Raw genomic sequence first — 13,940 nt, 5'->3', positions numbered from 1 at the left:
TTACTTAAAAACTTAATAAATCAATTAAAAACTCAAGAATTAAGCAACAATTAGCACATAAAAAGTGGTAAAATAACTCTATTTTGTAGAGTTATCAATTGATCACCTTAAGCATGATTCATGATCCTAATATGAAATCTGAAAAGTGAATATTAGGAATGCTCTAAATGAATAAACATAGGTTTTGATGTGAAACGAAAGTATTTGCATAGCCTGTGTGACTTTTAGATTATTGTTTAATGTGAATTGTTTGTTGTACTATCTCAGAGATGCAGTAGTTGACATGCAATTTAGTACCTTTATGATCTGAAAAGAGTTTAGGTGATTTTATAATCTATCATCACATAGGAGGAAGAAAAATAGTTAACTAGTATTAACAATTGGGTAATCAAAGCAATTGAAATCATATTCCTAATTTCACATCCATTGTTAAACCCCTTTTTAATTGTTGTTTTGTTTTCTGCAATTATTATTTTAACACCAAATTTTATTGTTGCCAAATAGAAATATAGATCCAATTTGGTTAGTACTTAGCTGCAATTCCCTTTGGTTTAACCTCACCTGTGTGAGCTACTACTTGTATGATACGTGCACTTGCGTGTAATAAAATATCGCAACAAGTTTTTGGCGCCGTTGCCGGGGAATTCTTTAGTTGATATTACGTTAATTGGATTAAATTCTAATTTGGTTTTCTTTTCACTTTTTGCTAACTTGTTTGTGTCAAATTCCTCTTATCTCATCTCAGGTACCATTGGTTTATGCGACGTCAAGGACCAGCTGCAAGAGTGCCTGTTGATTCTGAGATAGAGAAGACTTGTCGGCAAAACAGAAGAAACAAAAGGTTGGAAAGAGTTGTACAAAGGATTGAGCAAGAGGAAGTTATGGCCAACAACGGTAATAATGGGGGTGTCGTAGAAGACCAGGCTAATGGTCAGAATCCACCCGACCGTAGCCTGAGGTACTATGTGTTGCCAACAATGGCGGGGGTCCAGTCTTGTATAAGACCACATGTTGTAGATGCAAACAATTTTGAGATAAAGCCAGCCATACATCAGATGGTTCAATCCACAGTCCAGTTTGGGGGACTACCCACTGAAGACCCAAGCATGCACCTCTCTAACTTCATGGAGCTCTGTCAGACATTTAAGATGAATGGAGTCAGTGATGATGCTATCAGACTTAGATTATTCCCATTTTCTCTGAGGGAGCGAGCTAAGAGTTGGTTGGTATCTTTGCCACCTAACTCAATCAATACATGGGATGATCTAGCGCTGAAGTTCCTTTCCAAGTTCTTCCATCCAGCTAAAGCAGCTAAGTTGAGAGGAGAGATCAATAATTTTTCTCAGTTGGATAATGAGTCTCTTTATGAAGCTTGGGAGAGATTCAAGGAATTGATAAGAAAGTGCCCGCATCACGAAATAGAGAAATGGATGCTAGTCCATAATTTTTATAATGGGTTGTGTGGTACTACTCGCACACTCATTGATGCAGCAGCTGGTGGTGCGTTTATGAGAAAGAACGCCAATGAGGCATATGACTTGTTGGAGGAAATGGCCATGAATAATCAGCAGTGGCCAAGTGAAAGAAGCTTTTCAAGGAAAGTGGCCGGTATGTATGAAGTGGATGCAATTTCGAAGTTGACTGCTCAAGTTGAGGCCTTGACTAAGCAATTGCAAGGCAATATAATAACATCTCAAGTGCAACAGGCCCAGACTCTGTGTGAAGTATGTGGGGGCCCTCATGCCTATGAACAGTGTCAGTATGCTAATGTAAACAACATGCCTATGGAGCAAGCTCAAGCTATTGGGAATTTTCCTCGACAAAGCAACAATAACCCTTATTCCAATTCCTTCAATCAAGGGTGGAGGAATCATCCCAATTTTTCTTGGAAGAATGATCAGCAAGGCCAATCTTCAAACCAACTGTTATATTATTTTATAATATAATGTAATATTATATTATTTTATAATATAATGTTTTAGATTAAATAAATGTGACATAGAGTGTCACATATTGTAACATATAATAGAGAGTTACATTATTTGGATATATGTGAAATATCCAAACATGTAACATATTTGGTGTTACAAATTCATCACAAATTTGTAACTCCTAAATATCACCCATTATTGTGTAGATTTGTTGTTACACAATATTGAGATGAATTTCTTAAAGCCATATGAGAAATGGCTGATAGAGATGTGATTTTAACTCCCATATTGTGTATGGAAGTTACAAAATCAAGTGGGAATAAATTGAAACGTTTTGGAAAAAACTGAAAAAAGTGTTGCTGAAATTGACTGAGGGCCGCGGCGCCTGGAACTAGCGCCGCGGCCCTAATGCCTGACAGCTTCTATAATTTCAGTTTTTTATCCAACTTTGAACGATTCCAACAGCTTAGTAACTCCCAATTCTCTATTTTAATTCCATAAAACACCCAATTAATCATTGGTAACAGCCATGGGGGTTGGTGGAATTTGAAATTCAAAGGGTGTCTCTAAACTCTATAAATAGGAGCCTAATGCTCACTTGTATGACACACCATTTCTATCCACTAGAGCACTTGGCTAGAAACACCTTGAGGCTTGATTATTCCAGAAAGCATTTCCAAAATCTGAGAGAGATCCCTTAGTGCTTGAGTTAGGGGGAAATAAGCTTTTGGACAAAGGTTTTAAACCTTGTTCAAGTTGGTGATCCCCAATCCTCTTCACTTAGGTTGTGTAAGTGAGAGTTTGTTTGTGGTTTATGTTATTCCTTTTATTCTATTGTTCTTCTTCTTATTCTCTTGTTTTATTTACTTGTATATTTTGTTTAAGAGTTGTAATCTCTTCATTTGGTCCAAACACTTTATTTTACTTGTAACTTTTGTTTTGAGTTGTACTTTACTATTCTCTTCTTCTTCATCATCTTCTTCATTTCCTTTGTTTTATTTGTATTTTCAGTTATAGAGTTGTAACACTTTATTTAATCAATCTTATCCATTGTAATATTTTGCATAGAGTTGTAACATTATCTTACCATTTCCATTGAGGCAATATTATTTTTCCTAACACCAACAACAGTCATTCCAACAACAGCCACAGGGGTTCTTTTAGCCGAGATTTAGGCAGCAGCAACAACCTCAACCGCCCACTCATCATCAGCAACAACAAAATTCTGGTGGAAATTCTAATGCTCAGTCAGATGTGTTAAAGCAATTCATGGCTGAAACTCGGTCTTCTATTAGAAATCTGGAGACCCAAATGGGACAATTGGCTACTCCCATGGCTAATCGTGCCCAAGGTAACTTGCCTAGCACCACTGAAGTCAATCCGAAAGAGAATTGCAAGGCAATCACGTTAAGAAGTGGGAAGAATTATGAGGGACCAAGTGAGAAGCAGCCAGTTGAAGAAGTGGGTCAGGATCAACAGGCACAGGCACCGGCACAAGAGGAAAAGAAGCACAGTGAGAAAAAGGCTACTGAAGGTATACCAACAAAAGAAACTTTGCCATCAATTAGTATTGAGCATCACATAAAGATTCCCTACCCCCAAAGGCTCCGTAAGAACAACATGGACAAGCAGTTTACTAAATTCCTGGAAGTATTCAAGAAACTGCACATCAACATTCCATTTGCGGAGGCCTTAGAGCAAATGTCGAGCTATGTCAAGTTCATGAAGGACATCTTGTCCAAGAAGAGGAAGATGGAGGACTTTGAAACTGTGGCATTGACGGAAGAGTGTAGTGCTATTCTGCAAAAGAAGCTCTCTCCTAAACTGAGAGATCCTGGGAGTTTCACAATGCCATGCACTATTGGGAGAATTGAGGGAATAAATGCTCTTTGTGATTTGGGGGCTAGTATCAACCCAATGCCATTGTCAGTTTTCAAGAGATTGCAACTTGGAGAAGCCAAGCCAACAACTGTAACTTTGCAACTAGTCGATCGTTCGTTGGCACATTCAAGATGGGTAATTGAAGATGTCCTTGTCAAAGTGGACAAGTTTATTTTTCCTGCCGATTTCATAGTTCTTGACATGGAAGAGGATAGCAATGTTCCCATTATCCTTGGGAGGCCCTTCTTGGCAACAGGACAAGCACTTATTGATGTTCAGAAAAGGTGAGTTGAAGTTAAGAGTGCAAGGGGAAGAAGTTGTATTCAATGTGCTCAAGGCCATGACTTATCCTGAAGCTAGTGACAATTGTTTTTCGGTTGATGTAATGGGTAACTTAGTGGAAGAGAGAAAACTGATAAATGATCCTCTTGAGTTGAGTTTGGTTGAAGATGAGGTTAGTGATCAAGATGGAAAGGAAGCTATGGAGTACGCAAAATGGCTTAATTCTTATGGGCCATTGAAGAGGAAATACTTTGAAGAGCTTGGGGCAGTGCCAAAAAGGTCATTGCCTTCAGTTGAGAAGCCCCCGGAGTTAGAATTGAAGGTGCTTCCTGACCATCTGAGGTATGAGTTTTTGGGTGAAAATAAGACACTTCCGGTTATAGTTTCGGCTTCACTTTCTGATGTGGAGACTGAAAAATTGTTGAGAATTTTGAGAGGGCACATGAAGGCCATTGGGTGGACTTTGGCAGACATTAAGGAGATCAGCCCCTCTACTGTGATGCACCGGATTTTAATGGAGGATGGAGTCAAACCAACCATAGATGCCCAAAGAAGACTCAATCCGCCAATGAAGGAAATTATGAGAAAGGAAGTGGTGAAGTGGTTAGATGCAGGGGTGGCTTACCCAATTTCTGACAGTAAGTGGGTGAGTCCGGTTCAGGTAGTACCTAAAAAGAGGGGAATGACGGTAGTGAAGAATGAAAAGGACGAGTTAATTCCAACAAGAACTGTTACTGGTTGGAGAATATGCATTGACTACCGCAAGCTCAACAAGGCAACAAGGAAAAACCATTTTCCCCTTCCATTCATTGACCAGATGTTAGACAGATTGGCGGGTCAGGAGTATTATTTTTTTTTGGATGGTTACTCCGAGTATCATCAAATAGCCATTGCACCAGAGGACCAAGAGAAAACGACATTTACATGTCCTTATGGCACATTTGCTTTCCGAAGAATGCCATTTGGGCTATGTAATGCACCAGCCACTTTCCAACGGTGTATGATGGCTATTTTTTCTGACTTGGTTGAGAATTGTATAGAAATTTTCATGGATGATTTCTCAGTGTTTGGCTCGTCGTTTGACCATTGTTTGAGGAACTTGGAGATGGTATTGATTCGATGTGAAGAATCCAATTTGGTGCTTAATTGGGAGAAGTGTCATTTCATGGTTAGAGAGGGGATTGTTTTGGGACACGAGATCTCAAAGGAAGGCATTGAGGTAGACAAAGCCAAGGTGTCTACTATTGAGAATTTTCCTCCTCCAGTTTCGATAAAGGGGATTCGTAGCTTTTTGGGTCATGTCGGTTTCTACAGAATGTTTATAAAGGATTTCTCAAAGATCTCCAAGCCATTGTCTAATTTGCTTGCTAATGGAGTGCCCTTCGAGTTTGGAAAAGAGTGTATGGAGGCTTTTCAAACTCTTAAGAAAAAATTGATTTCGGCACCTATAGTCATTGCACCGAATTGGGAGCTTCCGTTCGAGTTAATGTGTGATGCAAGTGACTATGCTGTCGGGGCCGTGTTGGGTCAACGAGTTGACAAGGTTTTTCGCACCATCTACTATGCTAGTAGGACCTTGAATGATGCTCAGTTGAACTATGCTACTACTGAAAAGGAGATGTTGGCCATAGTCTTCGCTTGTGACAAGTTCAGGCCATATTTAATCGGGAATAAGGTTATTGTGTACACAGACCATTCGACAATCAAATACCTTATGACCAAGAAGGATGCCAAGCCAAGACTAATCCGATGGGTCCTTCTCCTCCAGGAGTTTGATCTAGAAATCAGAGATAAGAAGGGTACCGAGAACCTAGTAGCAGATCATTTGTCAAGACTGGAGTTAGAAGAGAGTCAGAATATGAAGGAAATCCAGATAAATGATGAGTTCCCTGACGAGCAGTTGTTTGCTTTAAAGGAAAGTTTGATGGTCCCATGGTTTGCTGATTATGTCAACTTTCTAGCTGCAAACATCACACCTCCTGACATGACAAGACAACAATTGAAGAAATTCTTTTCCGAGGTAAAGCACTATTATTGGGAAGAGTTAATCCTCTACAAGCACTGCGTCGATTAGATAATCAGAAGATGTGTGCCTGAAGAGGAGATGTACTCTATCCTGAATCATTGTCATGGTTTGCAGTGTGGAGGTCACTTTGGTGGGACAAGGACTGCTGCAAAGGTTCTACAAAGTAGTTTCTTTTGGCCAACTCTCTTTAAGGATGCTCATGAGTTTGTCAAGGCATGTGATCGTTGTCAGAGGACTGGTAATATTTCAAGGAGGAACGAGATGCCTTTGACTGGTATTTTAGAAGTGGAACTGTTTAATGTGTGGGGTATTGACTTCATGGGTCCTTTTCCGTCATCGTACAACAATCTGTTTATTTTGCTAGTTGTGGACTACGTTTCTAAGTGGGTAGAAGCAGCTGCAACTCATGCTAATGACGGTAAAACAATTCTTACTCTTCTTCAAAAGTACATTTTTACCCGATTTGGTACTCCTAGAGCTATTATTAGTGATGAAGGGAGTCATTTTTGTAACAAGCAATTTGAAGTGTTACTTGCGAGGTATGGAGTTAGACATAGAACAGCATTACCTTATCACCCGCAGAGTAATGGACAAGATGAGAATTCCAACCAGGAAATTAAGTTAATCTTGGAGAAGACGGTACCAACGTTCGAGGAAAGACTGGTCTAAAAAGCTCGATGACACTTTGTGGGCATACAGAACAGCTTTCAAAACACCTATTGGTATGTCACCATATAGGTTGGTCTTTGGGAAAGCGTGTCATCTTCCAGTGGAACTTGAGCATAGAGCATTTTGGGCCATGAAGACCTTGAACATGGACTTGGTGAGAAGAGGCTTTTGCAATTGAACGAGTTGCAGGAGTTTAGAAACGAAGCCTATGAGAACGCCAAGATTTACAAGGAGAGGACTAAGAAGTGGCATGACCAGAACCTTGTCAGGAAGGAATTTCAACCAGGTCAGCATGTATTACTCTTTAATTCAAGATTGAAACTTTTTCCGGGCAAGCTGAAATCGAGATGGTCTGGTCCTTTCACGGTATTACAAGTGTTTCCTTATGGCTCCGTCAAAGTAACAAGTGAAAAGACTGGCAACTTTAAAGTAAATGGTCAGCGGTTGAAGCTCTACTTGGGTGGTCAGTTTGATCAAGCCAAGTCTGCCATCCTCTTGGCGCCGCAGTAAAGAGGAAATCAGCGTCCAGCTATATGACGTTAACGACAGCGCTATTGGGAGGCACCCCAATTTTTAACAGTAATTTTTGTTCAGTTTGAGACATTCTAAGTTTTAATTTTTCTTATTTATTTATTTAGTTTTTTTTTATATATTTTTTTATGTAATGAAGAACCGTGAAAAGCGTTTAAAAAAAAAAACAAACAAAATCTGGGCCATCAACGCGACCGCGCCAGGAGGGGCGCGACCGCTCTCACAGAGAGCCAGGGCAAACGGGTGCATTAGCGCGACCGCGCTTGATGCTGAACATACGCGGCTTGGGGGGACTCCAGCGCGATCGCTCTATATGTGTCGCGACCGCGCATGAGCGCATCAGAGTGTTTAAAACACGATTTTTTTCACTTTTTCTTCAAATCTCTTCTCTTCTCTTTCAATTTTTTTTCCTCTTCTTCTCCTTTTTCACCCCTTGCTCCGAGTTTCACACTAAGGTATGTTTTCTTGAATTAATCTCTTGTTTACAAGCATAGATTAATGTAATCTTCCATTGTTAGCCTTACATATATGAATTTTGTTTCTTCTCTTGGTTTTCATTGAATTCCATAATAGAATCCGAATTTGTTAATGTTTGGGCTGTGATTGTTGGTTGTTTTCCAGATTTTTAGTGCTTAATGATGATCATGTACTTTGAATGTTCATGGGTTTAAGGATTTCTCTTGGTAATTTGATGAAAAATTGAAAAAAAAAAAAATTGGGGGAAAATTTTGACCTAACAATTGGGGGTTTCGAATTTCTTGATGTTTTCATGAAATTGGATTGAATTTGATGAAATTATTGTGATGCTTGTGAATGCCTATCAATTGATTAGTTGAATTTCATTGAAACTTGAGGGAAATTTGCATTTGACTATTCTAGGGCATGAATTTGAGAGGTTTTATTCCATGTGAGAAATTGGTGCATTAGAGATCAAATTGAGTTTCTTTTTGGGAATTATTGGTCATAATATACATGCTTGTGCTTGGGTATTGTTTCAATTTGGTTATTTTTGCATACATTTTCACATTGAAAATTGTTGTTGGTGCATCCATAATTGTCAATTTCTTAGTGTTTATTTGTTATTCTTGGGTGTAGCCTTTGTGTTCTAGTGCTTTGTTATTTTGGTTTTGTGATATGGCACCTTCTAAGAAAAGAAGTAAAAAAGTTCAACAACAACAAGTGCCTGAAACTCAGGAACCTGACACTGAATTTACTGATCCTAGATTTACTTCTGCCCCTGCTCAGTCTAGGTATAAAATTGAAAAGTCTAGGAGTTTAATTCAGGAGAGGGGATTTGCAACAAATGCTGAGGGAGAGTTTACTGTTCCTGCAGAGTATGTCAATGTCATTAACGCTCACCATTGGAAATATTTTTGTTCCCCACCTATTTCTGCTGTGATACCAATTGTGAGAGAGTTTTATGCCAATGCTTTTGACCATGATTATTCTTGGGAGGCCATAGTTAGAGGGAAATTAATGATTTCCTTAGGTTGCCCACAAATGACAATGATGAGTACCAAGCTTTGAGAAATGAATTGTGTGAGGAGAGTACTTGGGATAGAATTTTGACTGCTTTGACTCCAGCTAGGACTCAATGGACTTATCATGGGCAAACTAGAATAGGATTCCCTTTTAACTTGTTAACTAGAGAGAAAAGAGTTTGGTTAGATTTCCTTTGTGTGAATCTGACACCTAGTGGTCACTTGACTGCTGTAAATACTGATAAGGCGGTGTTACTTTATTCTGTTTTATCTGGCATGACTATTGATGTTGGTAGGATTATAACTTCACAAATACAATTTTTATTATTCAATCAAAATGTGGGGTTATATTTTCCATGTTTGATAACGAGTTTGTGCTTGCAAGCTGGGGTTGAATTTCATGAGACTGAGGAGCTTTTGACTCCTGTGATTTATGACATAATTACTGTTAACAAGACCAAAACAGTTGGTCCTCCTAGTGTTGTTTCTGCAGGTGGTGCTTCGTCTCAGGTCCGACCTAGGCGTCCTCTTTCTTCCTATTCTTTGGAAGAGAGGATGAGTAGGTTGGAGCTCAATTTCCAAGAACATCATTTATGGAGTGTGAATATGGCTCAGTACCAACATGGATACCAGCAGGCCTTTGCGTCACATTTTGGCATTGATACTAGTCAGTTGCCCCAGTTTCCTCAGCCACCGCATTTTGGTTATCCTCCACCTGAGGGAGATGGTGGTGAGGGTCCTTCGTTGTGAGATGTTTGAGTTGTCAGGTAAGTTTCTTTTTCCTTAGCTTTTCTTTAAAACATTGGGGACAATGTTTAGATTAAGTTTGGGGGAAAGGAATTTATTGTTGTTTGAGTGTTTGTCTTTTTTGTGTGTCTTGTGCTAGTGTGTCTTGTTTAGGGTGTTTAGAGTGTCTGATAAATAAAGTTGATGATGATTAGCTGATGATAATGATTGAATGGATTGCTTGTATAGTTGGATGAAATGAAAGCCATAAAATTGAACAAAATCAGTGTGCTTGGTTGAATGTTTCTTTGAGTTGCTTGGGTCTATCTAAGTATGTGAGAGCTTGATCATGATTTTTAGATAAATCTCGTGCATTTGATGATATTTATGCTTGCTTAATTTTGGTTTAAGGAAAGATGGATGATTATGCTTAGAACTTGCTTGCTTGCTACTTGAGGCGAAATCATAGACAATGCATACTTAGGAAGATGATTTAGGCGATTTTTTTTTTGGAACGATTGAGTCTTTCAAGCCAACCTTGATTAATTTAATCCCTAGTTGTCCTTTTTGATCCTAATGTTACATTCTTTGTTTTGACACCTATTTTGAGCTTACTTTAAACATGTTATTATATTTCCTTCCCTTGAATGATTACCGTGAGCATACAAGTGAATGATGATTGGGGGATTGGTTTTGTAATAGGGTGTATTGTGGGGTGTTATAAATAAAAAGATTGAGATTTGTTTAAAAAAATAATAATAAATAAATAAATAAAATATATTGAAAGTAAACTACACTCCTTTTAAACATATAGTAAAAAAAAACAAGTTTAGGGGAGTGTAGTTTGAAAAAAAAAAAAATCTAAGTGTGAATTATCTCAATCTTGAAAAAAAGGAAATACTGAGATTGTGTTGTGAACTGTAATGTGGATATCAAGTGTGGTTTGTATGGTTTGTATGCATATGGTAATTTTGAGCCTAAATGACATCTCGTCTACCCATGCCTAAGCCTATCGTTATAAGCTATAAAAGCCCTATTGATTCTTGAGCATGTGTTGTCTATATTAGTGGAGAGTAGTAAGTGATGCAAGCATATGAGATAATAAGATTTGATGGTTTGTGATGAGTAATTTGGTAAGTTTAAATAGATTCAAATGCATGTTATTTATTGATCATGATTAGGCGAACTTATATTTGTTTGGAATTTAGTGAGTTGAAGAAATATTTTGATCAAAATTCTAGATTATCATGATGGCTGGATTTTCTGAAAACTATATGAGCATGACAAACATAATTTGGAGGCTTGATTTGTCGTTGTCAATTTGATTTGTCTTTGTTTAGTTGTTTTAGGTTTTTAGGTTTGTTTAGAGTTCTTACTCGAGGGCGAGTAAAGGTTAAGTTTGGGGAAATTTGATTAGCGAGTTTTAGACTTGTTTTAGTGTGTCTACTTAGGAAGTATTTTAGAGGTTTAGGGTTGTTTTGTTCTATTTTACGCTTGTTTTGTGTTGTTTTGGTTTATTTTCAGGTTTTGAAGGATTGAGATTGTAACGTCCCTAAGGTAGGGTACGTTCGCCACATACTTGTAATTCTAGAGTTTACGAGTATGTATGGCACTTGACCAAAAGAATTAAATAAAATAATACGAATAAATACAGAAAAATTTAAAACTTTTATATAAACTTATTAGTAGAAATTATTACACGTATGAATACTTTAAATTTAAGGCAGCCATATGAAAATTCTAAACCATTATTGCATTGCTACTGAGTCCGTGCTCCACAAGTTGCTCAACAGCTAAAGCCACACCTGGAAAAAATGTTGGAAAATAACATAATGAGCTAACGCTCAGTAAGCAAATCTCATGCATACACATACACATGAATGTCGTGAGTTTGTAGTGCACATATACTAATATGCTGACTTATATACTTATGCATTTCATTTATTGCTCATGCACTTTCAAACTTTACTTTTATGCTCTTTCTTTTAGTTTCACATTTTTTATGGGCCCAATATCACTTGTGCACACTGTTTGATTCGGCCAATGCCTGCAGGGCTTGTTACACATATCATATAGAATCCCATGGGTTCTCCTCCGGCTAGCCATCATCACAGCTAGGCTTATCATAACACTCATTTCATCGTTGCCATAGTTGCCATACTTATTACACATATGGAGGAGAAAGACGGAAACATGGCAAACATATCTGAATGGTCAACTCTGACCTAGCCCACACTAGTGGGCAGCCACTATAAGTCTTATAGACTTCCGTCTTCTTTACTGAACTTGCTTGATTGCTTCATCAAAACAGTGGCACCCTTTTTAAACATCTTGTTATCACTTTGCTTAAGCCCTGTGTCATTAAAATGTTCACTTCACATAAGACATTTCAAGGCATTTCACAATTTTCCTCATATTTATATGCATGGTCTTATATCACATAATAATGTATCACATAATTGCACATGCCATGCATACATGCTGATGCTGAAATGTCAATGTTCATGTTCATGATTCATGTTTGATGGTATTCAATCAAGGCATTGTATCACATCTCATATAACTCAAAACATCTTTAGTCATAATACATGAAGCTTTGGGTTGGTGGCGTTGTTATACCTTAACGTAGAGCTATGGCTCAGGTCTAAGGTTTCCAGCCTAAAAACTTAAACGCTTCATATATCATAACATATAACAAATCATGAACATAAAGTAATCCACATATCCATCAACATAAGAACACATACTTGCACATAATTCATATCATTCTTAACCAAGTAAGACATCTTTCACATATCACGGAATTCATCAATTACATATCACACAACACCCTTATGGTGTTCATATAACCATTCTTCACATACTTATCATATGCATCATCATCATACCATACTTAACTCATCAGATGTACACAATCAATGTAGTCATGCATCTTACACTTAAGCACAAAAGGTGAGATTTACTTACCTTAGGTCCTTAGCTTATTTTAAAATTGCTCAGCAAGAGTCAATCAATCAAATCCATACAAATCCTATTCAAGGCACATCATTTAATAAATTCTATCAAAATCGTAAATATACACTATTGACAGTGTATATTAACAATACCATAAACTATATGAATGATAATAATAATTATTATCAACGTAATACAAATAACTCTTCATATAAAACATTGCTCATTTAATAATGTACTCTCATGATAATAATAATAATAATAATAATAATAACAACAACAACAATAATAATTATCATCTATAAATAAACTTATTTCAATAATAATAACAAAATACCTCAATAACAATACGTATATGAATGTATATATATTCAAATAGTCATTTTATAAAAGAAATCATATTTTTAACATAAAATTGTAATAATCAATATAATGATAATAATATAAATATAAATATTTATATTATTATTAATTAGTCATAATATCAATTTCAGTAATAAAAAATATACTTTCTCCAAAATTCACTGGTCTTACAAATATCAATAACTGTAAGAAACTAATATTTGATATTATTTTAATATTCAAATATTAATAAAAATATTAATATACAATAATAATGGTTAAATAATAGGTTTACTATAAATCACACTTTTCATATATATATATATATATGAATCTGTATTCTTGATTTACTTAACAAAACAATAACAATAATAATTAAAGTTAATTAATCATAATAATTTCCATATTAATGGAAAATCAATTAAATATGTATTTTATAATTTATTTAATATTTAATATTTTCTAGAAAATTTGACAGCACAACGGCTATAAAGTAGACAATTCCAAAATCAAAACCTGTATAAAAAATACATATAATCCCAGACAGCCAGTATAATTACAGAAAAATATTTCATATATCAAGAATATATAATTATATACTATAAATACACATAATAACAATTATTCTAATCAATCACAATATATAGGTCAAAGAAATTATACCAAAGTGATCGGGTTCCACAACAAGTCAAACGATGATTTTCTGAGACTCAAAATGTACTTCAAAACCTCGAACACTAAGTTTCGACCGTCGGTGTACGGTGGATCGCGGTGGCTCGTGGTGGGCCCACCACCCAACTATGGTAGATGTAGGAACCAGTTATTGGGTTTTGAAGCTCACAACACGAGGAACACGATAGTGGTGACGGATCGGCAAACGGATGCCCGAGGTGGCCGAATCGCAACTTTGAAGTCGCGGGGTGGCCGAACTTAAATCGACTAGTTGAGGTGTTTAATCGGCGAGTGAGCTCTAGATTCCCGCGTGGTCGATAGTTCGGAGGCCTCTGAATCCAACGGTCCGGCGCGTGGCTATAAACGATGATCGCCGGTGGATGTTCGGTGGTCGGGCAGACGCACGCACGCGAGAGAGAGAGAGAGAGATTTTCTAAGGAGAGA

The 13,940-nt window shown here is 37.0% G+C and overlaps 1 protein-coding gene and 1 non-coding gene across 2 annotated transcripts; one reads left to right on the top strand and one right to left on the bottom strand.

The window, feature by feature from the left end:
• Nucleotides 1-758: 758 nt before the first annotated feature.
• LOC133823645 (uncharacterized) lies at nucleotides 759-4,100 on the top strand. The gene is made up of 3 exons (XM_062256501.1): nucleotides 759-1,161; nucleotides 1,270-1,924; nucleotides 3,107-4,100. The coding sequence occupies exons 1-3, from the start codon at nucleotides 759-761 to the stop codon at nucleotides 4,098-4,100; spliced, it is 2,052 nt and encodes a 683-aa protein (XP_062112485.1).
• LOC133827751 (small nucleolar RNA R71) lies at nucleotides 1,314-1,420 on the bottom strand. Its single transcript, XR_009890402.1, has one exon. It is a non-coding gene; the product is annotated as a small nucleolar RNA R71 (small nucleolar RNA).
• Nucleotides 4,101-13,940: the final 9,840 nt, after the last annotated feature.

Source organism: Humulus lupulus, chromosome 3 (genome assembly GCF_963169125.1).
Source record: "Humulus lupulus chromosome 3, drHumLupu1.1, whole genome shotgun sequence".
NCBI classification, from domain to species: Eukaryota; Viridiplantae; Streptophyta; class Magnoliopsida; order Rosales; family Cannabaceae; genus Humulus; species Humulus lupulus.
The sequence above is the reverse complement of the archived record's forward strand: the minus strand, read 5'-3'. Positions and strand labels throughout refer to the sequence as shown.